At 41.8% G+C, this 25,887-nt stretch overlaps 1 protein-coding gene across 1 annotated transcript in view; it reads right to left on the bottom strand.

The window, feature by feature from the left end:
* Nucleotides 1-19,218, bottom strand: part of agbl4 (AGBL carboxypeptidase 4) — a 262,639-nt gene extending 243,421 nt beyond the window's left edge. Inside the window, exons 1-2 of the mRNA XM_076725999.1 lie at nucleotides 19,150-19,218; nucleotides 17,402-17,524 (exon numbers count right to left, since the gene is read on the bottom strand). Coding sequence (XP_076582114.1) covers nucleotides 17,402-17,524; nucleotides 19,150-19,195 — 169 coding nt within the window. The 5' untranslated portion in view covers nucleotides 19,196-19,218. The remainder of the gene's footprint in view (nucleotides 1-17,401; nucleotides 17,525-19,149) is intronic.
* Between the last annotated feature and the right edge of the window lie 6,669 nt (nucleotides 19,219-25,887).

Below are 25,887 nucleotides of genomic sequence, written 5' to 3'. Positions count from 1 at the left end.
CTGGAAAAAACCCTCCCTGCAGACCGCTACCCTGACTGATTTGGAAGTGGTTGAGCTATGCTGAAATATATAACTGTTGTACTCCATCTAGCCATTCATCTAAATTCTGCTAATTCTACATTCAAGAAGCATATGCAAGATAAGTAAGGATAGACTGACAGAAAGCAAGGCAGTCCGTATGTTGATGAATGACCTTTCTCACGTCTTCATTACATGTGCTGAGGAAGAGTTAATCACGTCTGTCTTTCTGTCTGTACACATGTTCCTGCATGTCAGAAAATGCATGTGAGAATAGGCTCACTTCTGTCAGTTCTGGAGCCAACATCGTGAAAATAATACCACAATAAAAGTGTGAAATGAACTACGTGACCTCCCCATTTAGCAAGCACATTTCAATGAGCAACTCTCAGTGTGGAGATCTACATGTGCAAAACCTAAAAAAACAATGCTACAGATTTATCTCTTAAATTATAATCGCTTAATTTATATAGAATACAAGCGTGGAGAATGTCTTACTGTTGTGCTTACAGGAAAAACATAACGTCCAAAACATACAATTTCTCAAGCATTTATGATTTATGATGATCAATTTCAAGTCATCATTCATTTAGCTGTGACAGCCGTGAACCACAACATCTTGATATAAGAACTTTGTTGTGATATCATGACAAAGAGAGACGTGACTGAGTTGAAGACTGAGTTACTGTCCTGCCCTGGTTTGTTTTGCACAGTGGCTGGCTAGTAATGGCAGGCAGGCAGGCAGGGACTAGCTCTTTGGCTGGTTGGCAATGCAATCCCAAGCCACTGAAAGCAGACAAAGCCAAGAGCAGGAGGAGGGTTGAACCAAACCCAGCTGCAGCTAGCAAGCACTGACAAAGAGAGGGGATAGACAGGAGAGCAGCACCTGTTCCAGACAGAAGTGTCATCGAATCGATCATCTCTCATACCAACACACAGCTATTCACAGAGCTGACACTGCCAAATGCAGCCTATTAGACCAACTTGATAATGGCCTCCAAAGGTCATCCCTCCAATCAGAGTCTTAATAATGCTATTCAATGACGACAACACAATCAAGTCTCTCAGGGCACTTTCAGTATTTATATGGGGGTATTTTTTTTAAGACTTAAAGACAGCAAATGTTTTTAAACCATTATCAGAAATCAATACATTGATTTGTGAATCTCTACTGTGAAAATCGTTGTAGAACTTCACTACACAGTCAACTGCAAATACACTGTAAATGATGCTAATCAATCTTCCTCTCCTGCAGTCACACTATGAGTGAAACTACTTTGTGATGTTAAACCAGAGGAAGGTTTGACAGGTTGCTACAAATGCTGTCAGAGATGATACAGAAACAAAATCTGTGACTGCAATTCACTTTGCTTTCAGTGCATTTTCATAAATCAAGGGATTTGCTGTCATTACTTAGAATGAAAGATTTTACAAAACATCATAGTAATTAAAAAGGAAATCAGAAAAAAATATGCAACGGCTGCTATAGCTGAGTGCACAGAGCAACCGTGTATTATTCATGCAATTAAGAATGAATTGGGTGCAAATGAAGCCAATACACTGTGTTTGTCTTTGTCACCTCACAAGAATTCATCCACAACAGAATGCTTTAAAGTGTGACAAAAGATGACTAGAGGCTCTGTGTGAGGCCCTCTGGCTGCCTGCGGCTGCACTCACTGAGACAGTGAATGCCGACATGCACAACCATCAGCAAAGAAACTGCTTGTGCTTGTGCAAGGTGGAGCTACATATTTGAATTCACAGTAAACAAATGATATTCAATTTCTTTGGAGTGAGACAAAATAAAGACATTTTTAAAAAATTATTGTCATACTTTGATATGAGTGGTTTCTTTGGTGTTTCATCTAAAACTGAGAGAAAGGACATAAGAACAGCTACATGGGGGTCCCTCCATCACACAGATGTGTAGGCAGGTTAGCAAAGCTAAGCAACAATAGCAAAAGACCCACTCAAACCCTCCTCACATGGAAAAGGCAGGTACCAATGTTACTGGCCAAACATGTGGCACAAGAGGAGCCGTAAGATAGAAACCAAACTAATACACGTCTGCTTCTGCTTGTGAATAGTATAGCATGGGCAGCAGTAGACAGCAGCCATGGGCGAGTGGGTTATTGAGCCTGATGCTTGAAGGCCTGATGTGAGAGATGGCTGCAGCCTCAGTGTTAGAATTACATGTTCAGCCCGCGAAGCAGCAGGGATATGACACGCCATTGATCCCCGTTTTAATTTTATGGTGGCTACCTCCAGATTCAAACGCGTTGGTGGGCTGGTAGCCTGACCCTTTTAATCAATCCCATATCATTAAGTATTTAACTTACATAAATGGCCAAGTGATTTTTCTGAAATGCCCTCTGAAAGTATTAAAGATGAACGAGATAAAGCAAAGATAAGTTATGTTGACTCTCTATAATGTTGAAAAGCAATGCAGGGTACACCAGATTTGTCGAGAATGATTTTTGGTTCTTTACGGAGCAGACAGACTGTATTAGAGTAAGTGAAGCTAATGAACTACAGACTGAGAGAAGATGAGAAAGAGGAAAAAAGACACAATTTCTAGTCCTTGAGATCTCTTGCATAATTCCTCTTGAGTATCATCGCTCTCCATATTCTTCTTCAGTGGTGTCTTGGCATGTTATGTTGAATATCAATCTTTGTCCTTGAGGGAAAACTAGCGCAGCGTTTAGACATTAACAAATTGGTTTTCAACGAACAGCTTAGCCCTGCTGGTGCAGCCCAACAAAACACAATTGCTGGTTCTGAACAAGATTTTACACATGGCAGCCTCTCCTTGAGGAAAACCCTGAACAAAACCCTCTGCCTCTTTCTGTCTTTGTCTGTCTTTCTTTGAGTCTCCCGCTCCTTCTGTCTCTCTGTCTCTAACTCTCTCACGCTCCCATGAAAACAAATGAGAAAAAAATAGCAAAAGGCAAAAACATTTTTCAAGAAAAGTGGAAATCACACAACACTATGTGTTTCTGCTGAAAACAAGTGTCTGTCTAAAATAGGGATGAAACCTGCATCATTACACAGGGCCATAGGCAAGTAAACAGGGTGCAAACATGAGGTGGCCAAGTGGACAGTCAGTCATTCACACACGGGCTCACAGGCTATGTGTTTGTATGTGCGTGTGTGTGTGTGTGTGTGTGTCTATGAGAGAGAGAAAGAGAGAGCTGGAGAGGGAGCAGAAGAACCTGGCTAATGTAATCCCATTATGGAGGTACAAGAGGGAGCAGTCACAGTGCTCAGCCCACACAAAGGGGCCGGCCTGCAGCCTGTAGCTATCCACTGGATGGATGGTTTCTGCCATGCAGATGGATCATCGTACAGCAGCAGCAGGCCTGCCTGCCTCAGGCCTGAGGTGGAACTCACTCACACAACCAGCCATTAGAATGGTAATAGGCAGTTGTTTCAAAATGAAATAGACTGTGTGGTTACAGTGCTTCCTGCTTAGCAGACGTGTGGGCTGTCATGTCCTAAATCTTACATCTTTTCACACACAAGTTTAATCACTTAAATTCTCTGCGATATACGGCACAATTATTGGTGTAAGAATTAATGTTGCTTACAGCAATTAGTTTTGCTATAGCAAAATTAACAAGCCTCAGTGGAGATGCCTGCTGTGTAGTCAGTGCAGTCCAAAACACTCTCTGGGTATTACAAGTCTGAATTTACACAAGTAAATACCAACATTTATAAATGACCCCCTCCCCCGAAACCAACTCCCCCTGTCCACACATTCACACGCACCCACATGCCTGATAATACATTCAATTTCTTTTGGCTGGCATAGGCAAGGCCACAACTGTGTTTAAGCACCTGACTAGAGATTAAAAGAGTGCTGTACTGCTGAGGGAGACCAGCCAGGCACCTTTTTAAACTTATTTTTTGCTGTGTTCCATTTCATTATTGGAAAACACATCAGTTTTCCCCCCGGCTGCTCTGCGGTGTGAGGAGGATTCCTGGACACAGAAGAGGGGGACTGATAAAGATAGAATTGATTCCAGCCAGCAGCAGCAGCAGCAGCAGCCGCAGCAGCAGCAATAGTGAAGGGGTCTCAGTTTAGACCTGCAGCTAAATGTCTGGTTTTTCCTCTGTCTCTCTCTCACTGTCTCTCTCCCCCTCATCTAAAGGCAAGTTGTCACCGAGGCAACATCAATCTCCTGCCTCATGACTTCTTAAAGCCTGCCTTCTCCCCTGATGCCTTATCACTTCATCTGCAGGCAAGATTAAAGAGGTCACCTCCAAGTTTCCACAATCTAACTACCTAACAGGTATACTAAACTGCAGTCTATCTTTTAAAACAGTTGAAAGGATGAGTTCAGCTTTTTTTCAAGTCAGTCTTAAAGTAACAGTTCGGACATGTTGAAAAATACGCTCATTGCAGAGACTTAGATGAGACGATTTATAGCATTCTTACATCTGTGCAGTAAATATGAAGCTACAGCCAGCAGGGTGGCTAAGCATAGCATCAAGACTGGACATGGGACGACACAGCTAGTCTGGATCTGCCAAAAGAGAGCAAAATCCATCTATTAGTGCCTCTAAAGCTCACTAATTAACACGTTTTATCGTGTTTCTTTAATTTGTACAGAAACCAAGGTGGAAAATCAACAAGTTGTGGTTTTACTTGGTGAGTTATTTCATGGCAGGGCGCAATGATTTCCTGGAGTCTCTGCTGGTCGCTTGGCAAGCTCAAGGTGATGGTAAGACACCTTTAGCACAATAACCACATGCCATATGTAAGCTGAAAGAGTTATGGATCATTGCAGTTCTGTCTTGTTGACATATGTGGTGTAAAGATATTCCTTTGTAGCAGAATTACGTTGTGAAAAATAGTAGACATTCAAAAGTTCAAATGAAGCTAATATGAGGCTTCGGCAGTCTTCGAGTAGGTGGCTTCAGTCTGGCAGTCGCATTTAGGTTTACTGATGGTGATTTGTCCCAGTAACAAACCCACATGCGACTGCTGGGACGTATCACTCCATCATGGCTCATCGAGGAAACACAGTCCACGGAAACACAAAGAGGGAATTTAGTACTTAAAAGGGCACAGCTCAGGGAAACACTAGAGCCGGGCAATATAAACAATGGAAGTGAATGACACAGTCCGAAACTGGGCTTGGCTGACATTAATTTAAGGTCAACATGAAAAGATAGGTGACATTCAGTAACATGTCAAAAAGACACCACAAACATCACCAAAGATAAAGTACGTAAAGCACACGCCCTTATACTGCTGCCAGCAATTAGACCCATCCCCTGGAAGAACAAGTTGTGAGGAGAGAATACCTCAGCAACAAACCCTTATATTACTGTGTTATGAAGTTTTGAATCCTTGCACTTCACTAAGAACATGTTCTGTTTAAAAACCACAGTCCTGACTGGATGTTCTGCTGTCTGAATACAGAGACGCATTTTCATTTAAATCCAATACTTGAAATAATCTTGTCTGATGTCTTATGTAGCCACACGCACACACGCACGTACGCACGCACACACACACACACACACACAATAAGTGCTTGTGTATTTGTAAACATTATGTGGAAATTGTTGTGAAAATAATCTTAATATACAACAAAACCAGGATAAGAGCAGACAATAAGAGGGGACAATAAGGGAAAAAATCATATTGTTATGAAACCATCTATGCTCCAGTGAGCTCCTCGTTTCAATATAGATGAAGAAAGCTGGGCCCGGGGACAGCAGTGAGATATGCAGGCAGCCCACACATATCTGATGATGTACAGGCCTGCCTGCACATTCTAAAGAGAACACATTTTCTGGCTAGCCTTTTATAATTGTATTTTTTTCCGTCCAAAAGGCCCTAGAGCTAGTCTGGTATATGCTCCATCTGAAGCAGTTGGTGTAGTAATGGGTCATAGTGATGCATTCATACAGGGACTGGCTTAATTGTATTATCAATCTCATCCAGACAGTGCCTCAGCTCCACTGCTCTGGACATGCTACTGTCAGACACTCTGCATTAGTACTGGGGACTGAACCATGAGGAATTGCAATCTTCACTTTCATCTGTTTCTCAAGCCTAAAACGGTGGCTTGGATGGTCGGATGATGTTTTTATCAGAATTTGGGCACTGCCGTCCCTCAGTTCTCACCCCCTCTCTGTCACTTTCTTTCTGTCTATCCGTCTGTGTCACTCAGCCCCTCTTTCTCTTTATCTATTGCTTTTGGTGTGTCCTGTGTGTTGGTGGCCACTGAGTAAATACAAGTCTGTTCCAATTTCATGCTATCTTTTAACAAGTTAATTATGTCGAGCCCTACAAAGACTGAGGACAGACAAAGGAGGTGGCGGCACTGGCAAAGGGACAACTGCCCAGGTCGGCTCTTTGTTGTTATATCTTGTTTTGTGTCTTCTTCTCCGAGCGCTCTCCGTCATCTCTTTTCTCCCCTCCTCTATATTCTCTTGGTGTAACTCCCTCCTTCCTTTCCTCTCTTGCTCAGTAGTAATCTTTCCAGCGGCTCCAGTGGTGGAGGAGAGTTTGGAGATAAAAGCATAGGGAGCTGAGGAGTCCTTGGCAAGCCTAAGGCAAGGAGAAGGTCAACAGGCCTGCTAAGAAGGGCTGTTATCATCTTGGTAACATGTTATCGGAGAGCCTGCAGTAGTGTTTATTTACAGTTATTGCTCCCTCTGGGTGCACACTTCAACGCCTGGGGCTGATTGCTCTGTAATGAGTTCAGGAACACAGGGAGCCGATGCAAGAAAAGAAGAGAAACAAGGGAGGCAAGAAATCACTGGCCAATAACCAATAGGTCAGCAAGAAAAAAAATCAAGGAAGAACAGAAAATGCTGGTGACTGAAAATGCAGGAGAACCAGACAAAAAACAAGTGTATTCTTCAGACCAAGCTATTCTTCCAGTAGCTATATCCTGACATTCAAGAGCTAACAAATCACCCCAAATTGGACAGCATTTTCTCGAGTGAGGTACGGCCCAGTTAATCCAGTATAGCAGTAAATGGCTCTTGACCTGCAGTCGGCAGTTCTTGTTCTAAGGAGGAACCACTGCTCAGACTTAAAACACTTGATTTCCATCTCTAATGTCCAGAGTCCCATTTGTAATTTACTTTGTCAGTGGTGCTTTTTCTATATTTATTTGCTTGACCAGGCCAGAATTGTGTGTGCTAATCAGATTGGGCCATATTTAATGGGCTGACAGGTGAAGTGACAAGAGTGAAAAAAGTGAAGTTGGGCAAATCAGGAGAGAGGATGTCTGTAAATCCCAGGGTGGGTTTTTCAACAGTTAGGAGCACTGCAGAGGAAATCTCTCGTTGTGGAACAGCTTTTCAATCTAGGGAATTACCCTAAGTGCTGCTACTGTCAATGCAATGCCAGCTTTTCAGAAAGGAAAAAAAAAAATGAAAAAGCAGGAAAAGGCAGTATTGAATGCCATTGGAAAGGCTTGGCAGAAGATCAAGCAGTTTTTCAGCAATCATTTTGCCAGGCACTGCACCCAACCATCGTGCAATTAAGAGAAATTAAGACATGGAGCAATAAATATATATATGACAAAGTCACAAAGTACAAATATAAATTCTGTTTTTTTTTTTTTCTAAAATATACCATAAAAGCAAATCCATCCCATGACAAGCTAATCCCTTTTATACCATCGGATATGGGAGATTAAGAAACATAATTTGGTAATTCAATTTAGACATAATTCATCAGAGAAAGAGAGCACAAGGAGCTTTTTGGGATGAAGTTTCTCCATCGCAGCAGGAGCTTCCAGCTGATGCCAGGATGCAGAGACGATAACTGGAATGACTTCATTTAGAAATAAAGCGCTCCAAACGTCTTTGCATCTTAACATCTCGACATTACATTGTGGTTAAAGTCATAGTAAAAACAGGATGGGACAGTGTCCTCAGGAACTGAGCCAATGGGAGACAATCTCAGTAATCAACAGCTAGGCAATCAGTGGAGTGGAGCTGTGAAAGCCAAACATATTTACAGTTTTTATTGTCACAAGCATCATGCTGTGCCACAGCAAGGACTGCTAGGCAAATCTTTAGTTTGTCATTTTAGTTACTGACCTTTTTTCTCTGAATGACTTGCTTGACTTTAAGAGGATAAATACTGTTTGTTATAGGAGAATGTTCCCATGCTGCTAACTTGCAGGAGAGCACATCCTTCTCTTACAGATCACTATACTGTGCCAAAGTTGCTGAATTAATCGAAACTTAATCAGCACCTAAGCTGTAATTCATAGCACTAATTGTATCCAACAAATTCTTACAAGACAGAAAACACACAAACAAAAAAAAACACCAGCAGGGATAACAGAATAACAGAACTGTAGTTCTTTACTCAAACAGCTTTCATCCACATCATTTCCAGACATAGGCAGCTGTTTTCAGGTGGGGGGGGGGGACTAAACTAAAATCTACTGTCCAGCAATGTACAACAGACAAAGTTAGCAACTAGCTGGTGAACATAGTGGAGCATTCAGCAGTCTAACTGGCCACAAACTGTCAAACAATACAAGACACCTGCTTGGGTCATTCCACAGGAAAACACATTAACTGGAAACAGACTCTTGCGAGTGCCTCTTCATTATATTCTAATGTTGTTCACAGTGTGATTACGAGTGCAGTTAAACTCTCCTTTTGCAAAAATCACAAAGCTATGCACACATTCGTGCCAGTGAATCTTTCTAATTGAAATTTTGGATTCAGAATCACAACAAGTGAATGCTACAGCTTTTTAAAGAAAATTACAGTCCAGACATATATATCGAAAAATTAGTCTGAACAACATCTGAGAGCCTCTTGAAAGTAGAACAAACACTATTTTAGTCTCTCTCACGAACTTGAGCACATTCCAACATGTTCCCTATTAAGACTTGTTTGAAACGTCCACAGGAAAAAAACTCCTGATAACAGCATTTGCCCCCGAGGAGTGAATTTCAATACTGTTTACTTTGAGCAGGAGACCTACAAGATAGCTGCCTGGATTCAAACCAAAATGTATTCTATCAAAATTCTGCTCCTGTCAGTATTTCACCCTTCACTGTATAAGCATATTCTGTACATGAATTTGTGTTATCAAACAAACCCTGGCACATCAATGAAGCTCATCTCACTGAGAGGTTTTTTAAATAAATCAGCAGAATAAACACAGGCAGCTTGAAAAACATGAACTGGTAAAGCATTACAAATCCTCGCCATTTTCCCAACCCGTACAGTCTTGCCTGGGATGAAAAATGAGACGTCTGTTCTGAAACTGTGTTTATGGCGTCGGGAATTGCTTGAAAAGGAATTACTGAATGAATCACTGGAGCCTTGTGCGATAGCACCACTTGTGCAATGCAGGAATCTAGTTGCAGTAGTTTTCACTTTGGACACACTTGTATCACAGATTTATTTATTTGTTTACTTTGACAGGGACGGTGAGCAGCTTCTTAGCCTTACAGGATTAGCTATAAGCTAATTTACATCTGTAGTCTCTGGGCAGGACACAGACGTTAATATCTCTGTTCAGAAAATGAACCTAAAAACACAATTACAAGAGAGTACATATTCACTAAACTACAACAACAACAACAACAACAACCGCATACAATATGAACACAATATGAAGACAATCAGCTGTTTGATTATGCTTGATGGGTTCAGGATTGGGTTGATTTTAGTCATGGTTTCATCTTGAACAATGCTAGGGGCAGGCCCTGAACTAACAAACAGTGATGTTCCAAAGTTCACTGAGAACACGAAATAGCCTAAAGCTGGAATTTAAAAACACCAACAAAGTTAAACCTGTTTGAGTCACAGCACATCCTTCAGCACGGATGAAATAACAACAATGCCAATCTTTATGTTACAAACAGGCTGTTTCTTCCAGTATCTGAATATTCCTCCCCTCAACCTTTCCAAATCTCACAGCCGCACTGTGCATACAGTTGATAATCAAATCCTTTCATTACTCAAAATTTACAAAACAGCTTGCTGCTGCTAGCATTTGGTGACATTTTGAGAAGATGAGGTGCAGGCTGGGTCTCCTATGTATAGCTCATATCAGATCCATCAACAATTAACTTACAAAACACTGAGGTTGATTGTACTACTTCCTGGCAGAGGAGGCATCTCCGACCAGCACGACTGAGCCAATGTGTTCACTCAGTGATTAGACTTGACCATATGCAACAGGCCCGAATGTCAGACAGGATTATCGCTCTGTTTCATTTGCTCAGCATTTCACGCAATCCTACTGATATTACTTCTCACCACCCACGGACAAACACTCTGTCAAGCCCCCACAAAGCCATGTGATAAAGGCAGATAGTTGTTGTTGTCTGTTGTTATTATGACTCTCAGGTTGACCACTTTTGGAGTGTTTGTCCTGCTCAGACAAGCTAGAGAAGAAATAACAAACCAGAAATAGCTGTACAGCAATTCATCAAGGCTGCAACAACTGATATTTTGGCCACTGGGGCGCAGGAAAAGCGAGCTGTAAGCACTGACACTGACTTTTTAGGTTAATATGATGACGCAAGCCGTTAACGGAGTAACGCAGGATTCATTTGCAGTCTTTCTGTCTCTGTCTGATGGTAAATCCAGTATTCACTCTGCTTTAGCTCTGTTTCGCTCCCTAACAACGGAGCACACAACTAAGCTAGTCACTAACTTTGTATGTCTGCCGTTCTTTTTGATGAGCAGGTAGCATAATGTGAATTTTTTTGTGAAAAACAGCTGCCTGCTGGCTTGGAAGATCAAAACAATGAACTGTTAGATGTTCTAAGCCCTCTTTAGAGCTTAGGGGAACAACAGACTGATAATTTTGCACCAGTATGAGCAATTGCCATCACGTACAAGAAGTCATGTGATCCATTTTTAAAATAAAAATATATGGTTGCTTTAAAGACACTGCACCTGAATTTTTGTGCTTGGCGACGCCCCTATTGGGAAGCTCCCCTCAGGGTCAAGCCGATATAACACATCCCAACTCACATGGCGTGATATGGCACAAAATGGGAAATAAAACTGACAAAATATGCCCGAAGAAAGCCAGAGATAGGACATGACGGTAATAAAAAAACACAATAATAATAAAGAGTAATCTCTTATGGATACAAATGGCCAATAAATAGCATAAATCAAAAGCAATGGTCTTGCCAACAGTCCCTAGACAACTCAAATTTATCTCCATACTCTACTCCTGACTTAAAAGAAAGAGAGAGGAGAGAAAACTGCTAAAAGGGAAACTGGAGAGGCCATTTAGTGATTTGAGCAGTGAAGCTTCTCCGCTGCCAAGGACATGTAAGAGAGACAGAGAGACTGGGAGTGCCTCTCAATACATCAGATGTCAGGAGTGCTCCCTCCCACTCAGACGAATGGATCTTCTTTTGGAAAACCCATAAGAGTTAGAGCAATCTAAGGCTGGTGAGCCACACAAAAAAATACAGTAAAAGTCAAAAATCGAATGATCCAAAGGCCATTTGACTACGCCATGCTAAAGACTGAGTAACATCTTCATGTGTGGGGAGATGAGTGTCAAAAGAATTTCTAAATCATGCTGAAAAAATGCATTTCCATCCTTGGGCTGCGTCTCCTTCTGGGTGGTTTCATCAGAGAGGGAGGTGAGGCAGAGCTGTATACTGCGGCAAGCTCAGGCCTCTCCAAGCCACTCACTCTGAGCATCTAGCCTGATTGTAAAAACGTTTCCCTCTTCTTTAATCAATGGAAACTCAACTATCCTGAGTCATGGGGCACTCTGGAGTATATAAATATCTTCTGACAAGCTTGACTGCATTCTCCCCCCACCAGCACCAGAACACCAGCCCCCCCCCCCCCCCCCCCCTTCTTTTCTTCGGTACTTGCTTATTTCTTGTCCTCTTCCACACCATCTCTCTCTCTCTCTCTCTCTCTCTCTTTCTCTCTCTCTCTCTCTCTCTCTCTCTCTCTCTCTCTCTCTCTCTCTCACTCTGTACATTTTGCTTTAGCTATGACTCCAATCAGTCACTCTTTAAAAGAACTGTGCAACTGCAACATGACAATTTCTGGGAGAAGATAAGGCCGGACAGATTAAATACACTGTTCCGTGTTGGAAGAAATGAAAAAAAGAAATTATAGGAAAAAAGCAAAAAGGGTAAAAAAAAACAAAAAAACAATGAAAGCTTCATCATCAGTGAACAGTGGAAATACTTTCTTTAACATTTATCCTCATTACTTATCTCCTGCCAGCCTCTTCTTTTGTTTTGTTTTGTTCTTTATCTCGACAAAGGAGAAAATATTTCTTCATCAGTTATCATTACTGAGGGGTGATTCAAAATCTGCAGAGCAAATCCATGAAGTGCTTGAGAGATTCCATAAGTTCCATAATGTTTGAGGTGGAAAGAGTAATTTTGAGAAAGTGTTGTCATGAAGTGTACACGCAGGCACTGCCCTACTTTTGACTTATCGCTGATGATCATCTGGCCATTGGCGAGCATTCACTCCACTAACTTATGAGTTCACAGTGTCAGATATCACCCGTGGTCACACTAACAATACTGACTTAATCTCTCAACAGAATTATTTCTAAACAGAAAACTTGATGATGTTATTGAGTATTGAATAAGAAACAGCGAAATAGGAGATAGACAAGTGCAATACAAAACTATTTAAATGACTTAGGACATCTGAGGAAGTGTGAGACAGGATTGCCTGCAGCTTTGTTGACATGAGTAGGTTAGATAAGACATTCATAAGCTGTGCATTTATGAATATTGTTCACCCAGATCTCTTATCATACTGTACAATCGCAGTTTTTCCATGCTTATTTAATGCCTGATTTTCTTAGTTTAACAAGGCGGTGACAAGATACGCACGTCAGGTTAGCAGCTCGGAGAAAACAAAAAAGTTGGTCTCAAAGTCTCAGAAGGCTTCGACTGTTTGGGACCTGAGAGAAATACCAGTACGTGCATATCTGTCCTCCAGTGTGCCATATAATTTGGATTGTATTGAGTGAATTGATTGTAAAGCCAGATGAGTCTATAAGTTGTGCTTATCAATGGACCCCATTAAACACTTGTCACCCCTGGGGAATTTCTTTGACCATGCAAGTCATTGTCAGCAGACAGCAGTCTGACTAATCAATGAGTGCTTAATTACATCTGGTGCACGGTCCAAAGGTGCAGTAAAACAATATGCCCGCACTGTCAGTGTCATCCTTTGTAGAGACAGATGGTACTTTAGTCAGCGACATTGTGAGGATGCACTCACAAAAGGAAATTTGGGACTAAGCTCAAAATGTCAACAGTTGGAGTGTGTGACAAAACAAATGTGACAAGACAAGATAAGAATGTCATTTGGATTTCACTCTAAAAAACAATTAGGCCTCTCTTATCACTTTCGTGAATCTCTGCCTCCTGACACAATGCACAACAATAGGGCAAGACTTCATGTTTACAGATTAACAAAATCTTCTATTCTCTACCATGATTTTGCATTGTCCCAAGTAGCATAGAACGATGATCTCAACAAGTAAAAATCTATTTGCATATGGGGTTTAATGAAAATTTGCATATTGCTCTTTACACAGTCAACCAAAGCAATCAGTAACATTTGCAATGATGTCTTAAGAAAATACTCATAATGTTGAAGTTATACTGTACAAAACACCACATAGTCTGGGTCATCATCATACCGTAGGCTTTGTTATCTTTAAGCAGAAACAGAAAAAGGCTTTTAGTGGTTTAGAAGAACTCGTTGTCAGAGGACCTGTTGGCTGAGACACCTACTGTATGTAAATCTGTAGGCCATCACTGTCTTGATCAGCACAGGGCTGACAACAAAGTGAATTAAGCCTCATCTAAATGTAAATGAGGTTTTATACCTTTGGCAAACAGCTTACATAACCAGTGTCTATTTTAATAAACCAATTAGATTTTATTCTGTGCTCTACTAACGCAACAAAATAAAAATCTGTGCTTTATGAAAATGTACATGGGATGCAGATGACTGTCGACCAAAGGAAGCAAAAAAGGCGCACAAAACCTCGCTGAGTTATAAATTTCAGATTAAAACATCTGCTTGAAATAACATGTTTCGGCCATCCGGCTTGGCTTGATAGGAGAAAAAGAGACATAGGCTGTCATGAAAGACCATTTCAACAGCTTTGAGAAATATACATGTCTCTCCAACATTCAATACATGTGGCAGGAGCTTACTCACCAGTCTCCAATTTCCTTACTGTCATCGGTATCAAGTATATCAGACCGAATGTATGACAAACAGCACCTCATTTAATAAGCCCCACTGATACTTCAGGTATGCACACTGCCTTATCAAGTATGAATATGGGCACTGAATCTACTATATAAACAATACGGCATGCACCTGGTTTAGATGAATTCTTGTGTTTTTTTTCAACTTCAACCTACAGTAAGACTTAATGATGAGTGAACAGCATATCCTGTTAATATCCTGAACAAAAGATTTTATAGTACTGTTACCTTAAAGAATAACGTTGCCATACAAGTAGTGTATTTAATCATACTATGGTCAAATGATGACACTAAATGAACATATGAATGTTCTACTGGTTCCTCTTTTTCTTGCTTGCCACCACCGGAAGACAAAACTTCCAGTGGGTGTCAAAGTTTACAAAAGTATAACTTCAGTGAACAGGTCTGCAATAATCAGAAAACTACCACAGGATATTAACTGCTCAGGACAAGCTAAGGAGGCACATACACAGAGTATGCTGTGAAAGAATTATTAGAATGTAATATCAAGGCTCACTTTAAAGTAAGCTGGACAAAATCGGTGCTGCTTAAATGAAACAGCAACAGGGCATTAATTTGACATTAGCTGGCAAACATCAATTTATCCCCCATTCTAACTTTAGTAATGCATTTACTGGAAAGAGATTAATATCAATTCCATAAATCATTCAGGAGATACATCCGGAGCCAGAGACACTGGTATGTTAGCTGATCTCAGTGTGGGAGCTCAGCGCCCATTAATCAATGTCTGAGCTCCTCTGGCCATGTCATCTGGGAAAAAAGGCAAATTTATAAAAAGGGGTAATCACTGCACTGATATCTCAGCACAATCCTCCTAATGTGTTTTCTTTAGATCTTTACGCACCAGTACTATATACTGCTATATGCTCTCACCTTCACATGCCTCTTGTGTACAGTGTACAAAACTGTGGATTAGGTTTCCTGTTATCTCACTTATTCCTACATATGCCCAAACACAAATGTTCCTCTTATGAATAATTTCTAATATGCCTCGGACATTTGACACTATAATAAAGCTCACGTGTAATTGGCTGACCTCTAACTCTTTGAAAATCAAGTGTATCACAGACACAAAGTAAAAATCACCTTTGGAGAACAACACTGACAAAGACACCGAGGCCGGACATGAGAAAATAAACAGAGAGACGTTAAAGCTCATCTCAGTCTGCAGGAAAAAAAATGGGCTTGTCTGTGGAAATATGAAATCTGAGCACCATCTGAACCTAATCTCCACACAGAGATTCAGTCCCAGACAGACCCACTGATTCTCTGATTTACTCTGCCTACTTGTGTGCTTGACTGCGTGCCTGTGTGTGGGTAACCAACTGACCTTGTCAGTGGCGAGAAAGTACTTTATTTTCACTGTCGTGCCATTCAGCTGTCAGAAAAAGGGGCAAACAAAGGCCATTAACAAATAACACTGGAGCTTATTAACTTCATCTTACTGTATGCTTTCTTTCAACAGAAGAGATGGACAAGGTGACAGGTCAATGACCCTTTCAAGTATACTTAACATATTTCTGCTTTTAGCCACACTGTCTCTAGACATGGCAAAACTGACTGGCTGATCGGTAATTACTACAGCAATAATGCACATATATGTAAAAAGCGGTTCTGCTAAAAGAAAATAGAAAGAAAAACGATAAAATTAGCCATATAATAACAACAAAAAGTCAATGTGGATATTATATGTGTAATAGCATGTACAGTATACTGCACAATGCACAGAGTATATCTTAATATATATTCAATCACGGACAATGAGTAAATGAACACCATTACTATAACCTGCACATTCCACAAGTAGGAAGCCACTGCAAACGAACCTGCTCCATGCATCAAGTAACAGGCTATGTGACATGTGACTTGTCTGAAAAACTGCTGGTTCTATTTGCGAGAAATTTCGTGTCCTTGCTCCACCTCTAGCTTATTTTCCTTGGTCGGCACTGATGTCCTTGATATTTCCGTTAGCCCTCCAGTCAGCAGTCAATAAGGACAATTTCAACTGTTCACCTGTAATTGTTGTTTTCTTTTAATATAAGCGCACTTTAATTTGAATTTGTTCTTTTCTAGCTAAAACAGCAAACACTGTAAGTAAAGCTATTATTAGTAGCAGTAGCGGCCATCGTGTTGTCTTGATGCAAAAATGCTAATGTAGTTTGCAGTCCTGATGGCTAGAGAAAGTGCAAAAGCACGTCAAGGATAGAAAGCCTGGTATGAAAAAGCTCTACTTCCACCTGATTTCTTGTTTATTCTCAGACTATATAAATACACCACACCTAATGAGCAGAGACTGTGGACTGGAACATACAGTCTGATGAGGTTGGATAAATAAGGTGGTGCTAATCCATGCAAAGATTTAAAATTAGAAAAAAAGGACCCTGATGTCAGCTCTAGTTTGAATAGGCAGTCAACGCAATTTGTGTACTGCAGTCAAATTTATTTGATCTACATGTAATGAGAATTCTAGCGGTGGTATTTGGAACAGAGTGGAGCTGTTTGGTGAAAACTTCAGGGTTTAAAATAATGCAGTTTTGCTGAAACAAGGGAGTGTTTGTCAGAATTTCTGTATGAGGTACTGGTAGGAAGGGATGGGTTCTAGATATGAGAGCCGATTTCTTCAAAACACAGAGAAAACGGACACTGCAAAGTTGAATAGCAATCACAGCTAAGGGTGATGTGTGAGAGCAACTGTCTGACTGAAGGAATAGTTACAGTATCAGTCTTCCATGGTAACAGGATAATTTAATGATTTTCAGGACATTTTAGCCAATATTGTCAGTTTCAGGCTTGTTGTTCAAAGCTTTCAAGCATGCACAGGAACATCTGTAGTTGGGTTAAAGGGTGTGTTGATCTGATTTTGTGACTGCTGGCAAGGCTGAGCCAGTCTGTAAAATATCCACCACTTCAATGTGTGTGTGTGTGTGTGTGTGTGTGTGTGTATGAGCTCTTGCACTGGAGCCTGTGATTATTTGCATCACCACTGACCAGAACAGTGACACTCAACACCAAATAAGGATGTCACCAACATTAAAGAATATAAGAAAAACTGTCATGAATCACAACTTTAACTCCCACCTTATTTTGCTGATATGGCGTTTTTAAAGTTTACTACTCACCACTCTCAAAGCAAGCATCAAAAACCAGATGTCCTTTTCGCGGAGCTCCTGTGTAACCTGGTGGGCTCACAATCAGTTTGTTCACATTCCCCACCAACGCGTCTTCTCCTCCAGTTTCACTGCCTGAAGAACAAGTGCAATATGGAAGAACGAGTTGAGTGTCATTTCATTCAAAGGTGTTGTGTTAAAGCAGCTTGCCCTAACCTAATGAGAAAAGATGCTAGACCTTAGCCTGTAGAAAACCCATAAATGAGTCTCTCATACAGAATAACACAGTCCTAGATCATTGACTTTTAAGTAAAAATATATGTGGCTAATTGTTTCAAAGTTGACACTCCTTAGAAACAACACATTTTTCGACTGGTGACTATTAACAAAACAGCTGATCTGCAGTATAAAATGAATACAACAAATAAATAACAAAGCACATGAAGGTTGAAAGAATCTTTCTGCTTGTTGCACTAATTTACACTGTGCTGCTCAATGGGGAGCTTTTGTATAAATAAAGTAAAAGCTGCACCATTTATTTTGTAATTATTTTTTTTGTATCTGTTATTTGTTAAAAGCTTTTATTGAACAGATGAATTCATTTCAACAGGATTTCAAATTATTTCTCTTCATTTTAACCCTTTGTGACTTTGCCTTGAACTCGTGAATGTTTGTTATCTTTATATTTTTATGCATTTGCATTCATTTGTTTGTGCAACAGTAACTGATTGTTATTTCTAAAACGAAAGTCAATAAATACTTTGATTTAAAAACAAAAGATTTCAAATGAAAATCTTTTATCTTATTTGTTAACTTTGCAATCTGTCTATTAGATCCTAAAATCCACACAGTAATTCTGTGGCACTGGCAGAAACAGTGCAGTGCCAACTACAAAAAATATCTTCAAACTGAATGAAAAACAAGAGTACTTGCAACTTAATCACTTGTATCTGCAAGTATATACACATTAGAGACCCAATTACTAATTTGGATGTCATTAGAGGCATACCCATAGTAGTATTAGTAGAGTTTGAGTTATAGTGAATATCGGATGAAGAAAGATGTCATGTGTGATCCTACACATGTAAGCATCCGCAGTGTACACAAGCATCAGACTTGTAAATAAATCTTCTGCAGCAACAGAAAATACACATTTAGAGTCTGTCCTGTGTTAATCCTTCTATGTGAGCATCTGTCCATACATTTTAGTTCAAATCTGCCGAGCATCCATCACTACAATGGCGCGGTAGGTATTTGTTCGCGGATTATGGCTTTAATTTGGGAGAGAAACGGACAAAGACCAAGTACTTCAGGTATCGACAGCGAGCTAATTAGCTACACAGCAGTTCACTGGAGGGGCTGCCCCTCACTAATCTAGGTAACACAGCTAGCTAGCAGACGTTCATAGCCGATACACCTGCACTGCTGCTCGTCTTTAAGGCGAAGTGGTAAACGTTAACATGCCGGCTTTTTCCTGGAGTCCCTCCGTGTGAGGACCATTGCCCGTGTGCAGTTAGTTACATGTTTGGCTAACGACTGTAGGAGCAAAGCTAGCTCACAACAAGCTGGTGACATGACTCTTGTTTACATCCCTGTACCTGCTAGCTCGGAGGTTAGCACACTGTACGTTAGCGTCAATATAAAGACACGCAGCGAGGCCGAAACATGCAGCTATTGTTTGGCAGACAACTGGGCATCATCCGCCTCCTTCGCTTCTATAACAATGAAGGGGAAACCAGGTAAGCCTCATATTTACACACCAGTCTCGACGTCTCTAACAGTGTTCTCCTCCATCTTCCTTTCCATCCTGTTACAGAGTAGCCGACGCTCTCTGTGTGTTGCCACGGCAACGCAGCAGGAGGAAGCGTGACAGGCGCTGACGGACAACACAGCGGCTTCCGTACAGTGTGCTGTGCATACAGGTAAGCAGGGCCAAGTTTAGTTGTTGAATAATATGCACTAAACTACCGGAATAACAACAGACGCTGATATTAATTTGATATTGATTTGTGTACTTCGATTTAAGTGCACAAATCAGTGAATACATCAAACAATCCGCCAAAACATGATGATCAAGATCATTTTCTGTACCGTTAATTCATAGTCTCAGGCTGTCCATGTAGCTCAGGAAAACCATGCATCTTAAAGGCATAGCTCTGATTTTGACTCTGCCTGAAAACCAAATTTTACAAACATTTCCAAAATGTGCTGAATTGATAGTAATAATAGCGTCTCTAGTAAGAGGATTAGGAGACGTTCACTAGTTTTGGTAGCACTTTATTAGTGGGCAGTACACAGGCTACTGTAGGCCATGAGGAATGCCAAAAAACCCAAACCTGTCTGCTTTGCTGTGTGCTCTCTCCACTAGCTTCTTGCTTGGGCTCCCTCCCAAACTAGGAGGAACAACAACAGACATCCCCCCCTAACTGTCTGCCAATCACAATCTCACACAAATAACTGTCACAGGTAGCTGAAATGACTGACAGGCTTCACAGGTTTTAAGCATGTAACATATTCACTGACATCCAAGAAATCTCAGCAACTGCAACAATCCTTTTTACCTTAACTGAACTCCTATTGCTTAACACAGTGACAGTCATAACATTAACATGTTAAACACTAATATGACATCCAGTCCATTACACTACAACCTATTTCCAAGTCCCCTGCCCCTGAGGTGGTAGATAAAGTCTCTGACATGACCGGGCAGTCTGAGGTTTCTCAAAGTCCGTGGGGACAGGGCTGGAGCAGGGACTTGGGGCAGTGCAACTGTTGCAGCAGTGGCAATACTCTTGCACATCCTGGCTTTGCTGGCCCCAGTAGAATCCCTGATGGATGCAGTGGAGTATTTTGGCAACCCCAAAGTGACCAGATCCTGGAAGTCCATGAACTGCCTGGAGCACCAACTTCCACAGGCCCCTTGACACAACCACCTGCCACTGTGTCTATCCCATAGCTGGTTATTTCCACCCCTCTGCAGCACCCCATCACAAGCACGGGGCTTCAAACACTGACCGGTCCCTTTGTTGCTCGAGAAAACCTCCTCCCATGAGGGTCAGCGTTGTGTTGCCACCCGGGGAAACACTAGTATGATGTCTACATCTTGCCCCTGTTTGTGCCCCTACTCTGTGGTATTCACAGCTGCTAGTCCATGGCTGGCTGATGCCTCCCCTGGGCCCACTGGTGTACATTTTACCTCTGGTTGCAGCCACTCTCTCACCTGTGCCACTGCCTCGTTTTTCTCATAGTAGGGCAGCAATCAGTGCTTCAGGAGCTGCAGTAAAGTACGTCAGAGTTTTCATGTTGTGTACCTGGTCTGTGGACCACAGTGCCTATAGCTCCTCAATCCAGTGTGCCAACTGGCCTCCCAGCTCTCTGAAAGACATGAGCCACTGCTAGCTGAGTAGTCAGTCCTGACTGTGAAGTAGAGGCCACCCCAAGGTAATATTTGAAGTGCCGGCTGGCACTGACCACAGCAAGCAATTCCTATAACTGACAGTACTGGCGTGGTGTGGTCAGAACCAGGGAAAGAACTGGGCCCTCCCTTCTTTGCAGTATAGAGTATGCTGCATGGTCCTCCTCTGTCCACAAGACCGCTTCCCCTTTTTGTACACAGCTGTGCAGGAAAACCTCCTCACAAACCTTCTGAGGTAGGAGGACAGGTCCAGGAGGCTCCTTGGGTCCTGCACAGAGCTGGGGGTGTGCCAGTTTTTCACAGCTTGCATGCTCTTGTCCATGGTGCTGACACTGCCACCTGCAAGCCTGTCGCCCTGGAACATGACCTCACATCTCATTAGGCAACATTTCTGGGGGTGCAATTTTAGTCCTGGTGCCGCCACCCATTCCAGCACACACCTGAAGAACTCACCCTAACGATGGTGCTGCTGGTGATTAAAGCAGTTTTTAGTCTGTCCTCAGGAGTGAGGCAGACCCTGCCACTGTGTTATGGGGCTCATCAATGCACAGGCAGGGGTGGTCCTTTTTGGTCACTTTGTTGATTGGTCTGAAGACAGTTTCTGTTGCATTGAACTCGGTCCACTTGCATCTCTCACCTTCAGTAATTTGTCAAACCAGAGGGCCAAATCTCTCTCTATGGCTAGCCCCAAAACCTTCTGGAGAACAAGTAGTGTCTAGATACACATGTCAGCTGGTTGTGGGTGAGGAGGAAATGGTCTCAGGCTAATTTGCTCTGGATGGCTGGGGCATGTGAGCATAGGAACATAGCCTTTAAAGATCATTGGCAAGATCCCTCAGTGAGCCACTTACCCGCCTGGGCAAACAGTTCAAATTGTGTATGAAATGCTTCACACTTAGCTTTGCCATCGTATCTGGGAGTTTTCATTGAGGGTGAAGAGCTTCTCTACGCAGTTCAATATTTTTGGACATGTCCGTAATTCTGGCTGCAACTGTTTTGTCATGGGTGGCATGTTCATTGACAGAGCAGCCAGAGCAGCCCAACCAAGCCTCTGCAGCAAATTTCATAGTCATTTTTCTCGCATGTTCTCTGTGCTCCGCCACCCTCAAAGCGGCAACAGCGATTTGACTCCCTGTTTGTCAGTTCCCTTCTCCTGCTTGATCGTGGAACAATTCCCCAGCAGCATCTTTCTCACTGTGGAACAATCACAGAAGTCCCCTGCTAGCACACTGTGGAGTTCACTAGTGGCACAGGAAAACCCTATAGATGACACCAAATGTTGTGTCCTTCATCAAGAAGGCCACAAGAGGTTAATTTGTTTCACTCGTAATTTAACAGATAGTGCATAGGCTATGGAAGGCCATAACCAACACCAAAACAACAAAACCTGACTGCTTTACTGTGTCTTTTCTGCAATAGGATCTTGCTTGGGCTCCCACTTATGGTCTAGTTCTTACTCCCCAAACTAGCAGGAACAACAATTGACATCCCCCCTAACTGTCTGCCAATCACAGGTACACTGTCTCACACAAATCACTGTCATAGGTAGTTGAAATGACTGACAGGCTTCACAGTTTTGACGCATATAACATGTTCACTGACATCCTGGAAATCTCAATAACTGCAGTAAACAGTCCTTTTTACCTTAGCTGAACTCCTGTCTCTTAACACAGTGATAGTCATTAACACGTTAAACACTAATATGACATCCAGTCCATTACACTACACCCCATTTTCAAGTCCCCTGCCCCTGAGGTGGTACATAAAGTCTCTGAGATGACCAGGCGGTCTGAGGTTTCTCAACATGTCACCTCATCTGTTACAATAATGCTGTTAGTATAATAAGGATAAAACATATATATCCGTATGACTCATAGTATATTTTTACATTCACATTCTGCAGGCAACACTAAACTAGAAATGACTCACATTACACCGCCTGTAAACTGTAATCAGTATATTGAACACGCCTCAGTTTTAGTGCAGCCATACCTGCATTTTTAGTAGTATTTTCAGAGAAAAAGCCAATCATTGCAGGCAGCAGCCAGAGATTCTGAATTATCCTGTAGATTGATTAAAGCTGGAGGTTTTCTAGACAATTGGAGCATAGATGTCATCAAGGCCAATCAAGCCTGGCCCTATTCCTTTCCCATTACAAAGGCTGCACCTGATTAAGTACATCAAATGAGCAGCCGCACAACTCCTGGAGCAAGAGGCATACAGGCTGCTGCTAATTTTCAGGTTATAAGCTGTGCATAACAGGACCAAATGAATAAGACCAGGGAGAGGGCAATGATTTTTCTCTCTGTGTGTGATCTGTATTTGATGGCAAGCATCAACAGGCCGCTGAGTAGATAGGTCGGACTGATTATTTCTCAGATGACAGGAAGAGAATACAGAGCTGCTGTGTAATATTTCGTTAAAATTGAAAATTGAATAGCTGTCCTCCATGCTATGTCATTCCTTTAACACTATGCCAATTAAAGAGCTCTATGGTGGTACAATCATTCATTTTCAAGAGGGAGATTGAAATTGAATTATGGAGCATGAGAAGAATGAATTAGATACGCTACATGTTTCCCTTGTTTCTCAGCTCTTATCAAATAGAGAGACTGCATAGGAGTAGTTGAATTTACCACAAAGTCCTGGCTTGTCTCTATCAGAGTTGCACTTGAGATACTGTTTGTAACCTGATATATTGGCTGAAAAACACACTTGGAGTTTGGCTTGTGAAAGAAATTGAGTAAAAACAATATTTGCAATATTATTACAGTTACATGTATAACTATAAATACGTAACAATTAGATGTTATATACGACTTGCACTGTGCGAAATAATGCATGATGTCCTGTATTGGAGGCAAAATTTGAGGCAAAATGCCAGATTTCATATGTCTAGAATCTGTGGTGCCTTAATGACGTTAAAGTGTACAGGCGATCTTGATGGCTTTCCTTTTCTTTTAAAGCTTCACATTCTATATCGATGTGTCCCCCTTTAAAACGTGTTTGAAGAAGGAGAAAAAATAGCAACACTTTGAACAATAACCCCTCTTCTTTCTGCCCAAGCACGACTCTACATGCCTGCAGAATGCTTCTTGTCATGATGTTTGCAAAGTGCAGCAATGATTTAATGAACACATCCATCACTGGAAAACAGAATAACATGAAAGAGAAATACAGTACATAGTGTGGTCTCTCAAATTTTAATTATCTCTCAGGAGAGTGTATTTTTACCTGCTCATCAAAACATTCTTGACCTGTGATGATTTCTGAACATATGAATGTGCCTCACATGTAGACATCCCTGTCATGGTTTAATACAGAATCTACAGTCACATTAAGGAATTGTGGCTATTTTGAGCCTGGGTGGCTAGTAAAGGGAGGACACATCGCACCATCACAACCCCATGCAGAACATATCAGAAACCCCTTGAGGAAACAGTAGCTTTGGCACAGCAAAGGTATTTTTCAAGCCTTGCTTAGCACTCTCTCTTAAAGACACTCTCTCTTCTAAACTGTAAAATGATCAAATAACTCAGTGCTTGTAAGTTGGTGCTTGCTTTCCACAACTGAAAAAAGAAAGAAAAAGACGTGTTTATGTTTCCAGCCTGAAGCATGAGTGTGTGTGTGTCTGTGTGTGTGTGTGTGTGTGTGCTGAGGGAGAAAATCTATGTTTTTGTATTTGTTTTCCAGCAAGTACAGGGAAACCCTTTTTACTCAAGCCAGCTAAGGACTTCCACACATGAAGTCGATCATCAATGAAGGAGGAAGTCATGCAAAAATCAAAACACAAGTGGCAGCGAGTTGGCGACGGGTGGTAGTGAGAGGCAGGGTGAGGGTTTCGGGAGGAGGTGGGAATGGGGGGGGGGGGTTGCAGAGACCAGCCGGCAGTACACAGAGAATCACTATGGTGACAGCAATCAGGGGGCTCAGGGGAGTGAGGCTTGGTCAGAGAGGAAGGCTTGAGAGGCAGCTGACTGAGGAATCAGCCCTCACTCTGGATGATTCAACTGACAGCTCCCCCCCTGGGCTCTGCCGGACCAGCCATCCCCAGAGAGCGCAGGCTTTACAGAACAGGGATGTGGCTAGCAGCCCTTTTCCGAGGAAAAAAAAAAATTGGCATTGAAGCCAAGACAGTACAACAGTGCCGTAACACTGCGATGCCGTTAAGGATACTTCCGCATATCCTGCTACTGATAATAACATAAAATGTGCTAATTTAAAACATGTAAACAATATGATATGCCACATCCAAGTGTGAGTCTCTCTACATATTCCTTGTTTGTTAACACTTCCTCTCTTTGTACCTTGCTGTTACCCCTTCTCTCGTCCATTAATCGTCACCCTCTCCTCTCTCTTTTTCTGTCACTTCCTCTGCCTCTCCGTCCCTTTCTCCCTCCCTGTCTGCTATGCTGGACGGCGTCCACCTAAACAGATGGTCCAGTGTCAATAGGCTGCTATTAACTGGCCGCTCTCCCCACTCTGATCCAAGACAGCAAAAAGCACATTCAAAGCACTGGGAATAAATCCTTTGCCACGCTGATGGAGCCACGAATAAGGCACCACTAAGATTAGCATTAGTGAAGATGATGGTGACACCTATCGCACTGTCAGCATCATTTTCATTGAATATTTAGTTTTATGTTATTTTCTCCAAAACCTTAGCCTTCAATTTCATCAACATTTTGCCTTTTTGCATACTCTAGATGCAGCTAGAGTCCACTGTGAGTCATACTCTGAAGTCTCTCAGGTGTTATCAACTGAAACCAAGAATGTAGTGAGTAATATCCTTGGCACAAGTCTCTATAATCTTTTTTTCCCTTGTTTATTTGTTCCGTAGTTGGGATCTCCTGCCATGCCTGTGACTAGCTGCTTCGTCATCTTTGTGCCACACCCTGCTGAGGAAAAGGACAACCACCTGACCTTGATGCTCACATGAGCCCAACCCTCACTTTTCCACTCTGCTGCCTATTACCAAGAGGTACCATTCATTTCCAGAGGTCTCTTGATGGTGTACAGCTTTTATTACATTCCATTACTTTAAGTGTTACAAAAACAAAAGTGCTGAATTATTTCCTCCCCA

The sequence above is a fragment of the Chaetodon auriga genome, chromosome 3, assembly GCF_051107435.1.
Source record: "Chaetodon auriga isolate fChaAug3 chromosome 3, fChaAug3.hap1, whole genome shotgun sequence".
Taxonomy (NCBI): Eukaryota; Metazoa; Chordata; class Actinopteri; order Chaetodontiformes; family Chaetodontidae; genus Chaetodon; species Chaetodon auriga.
This window is presented reverse-complemented; position numbering and strand designations above follow the sequence as displayed.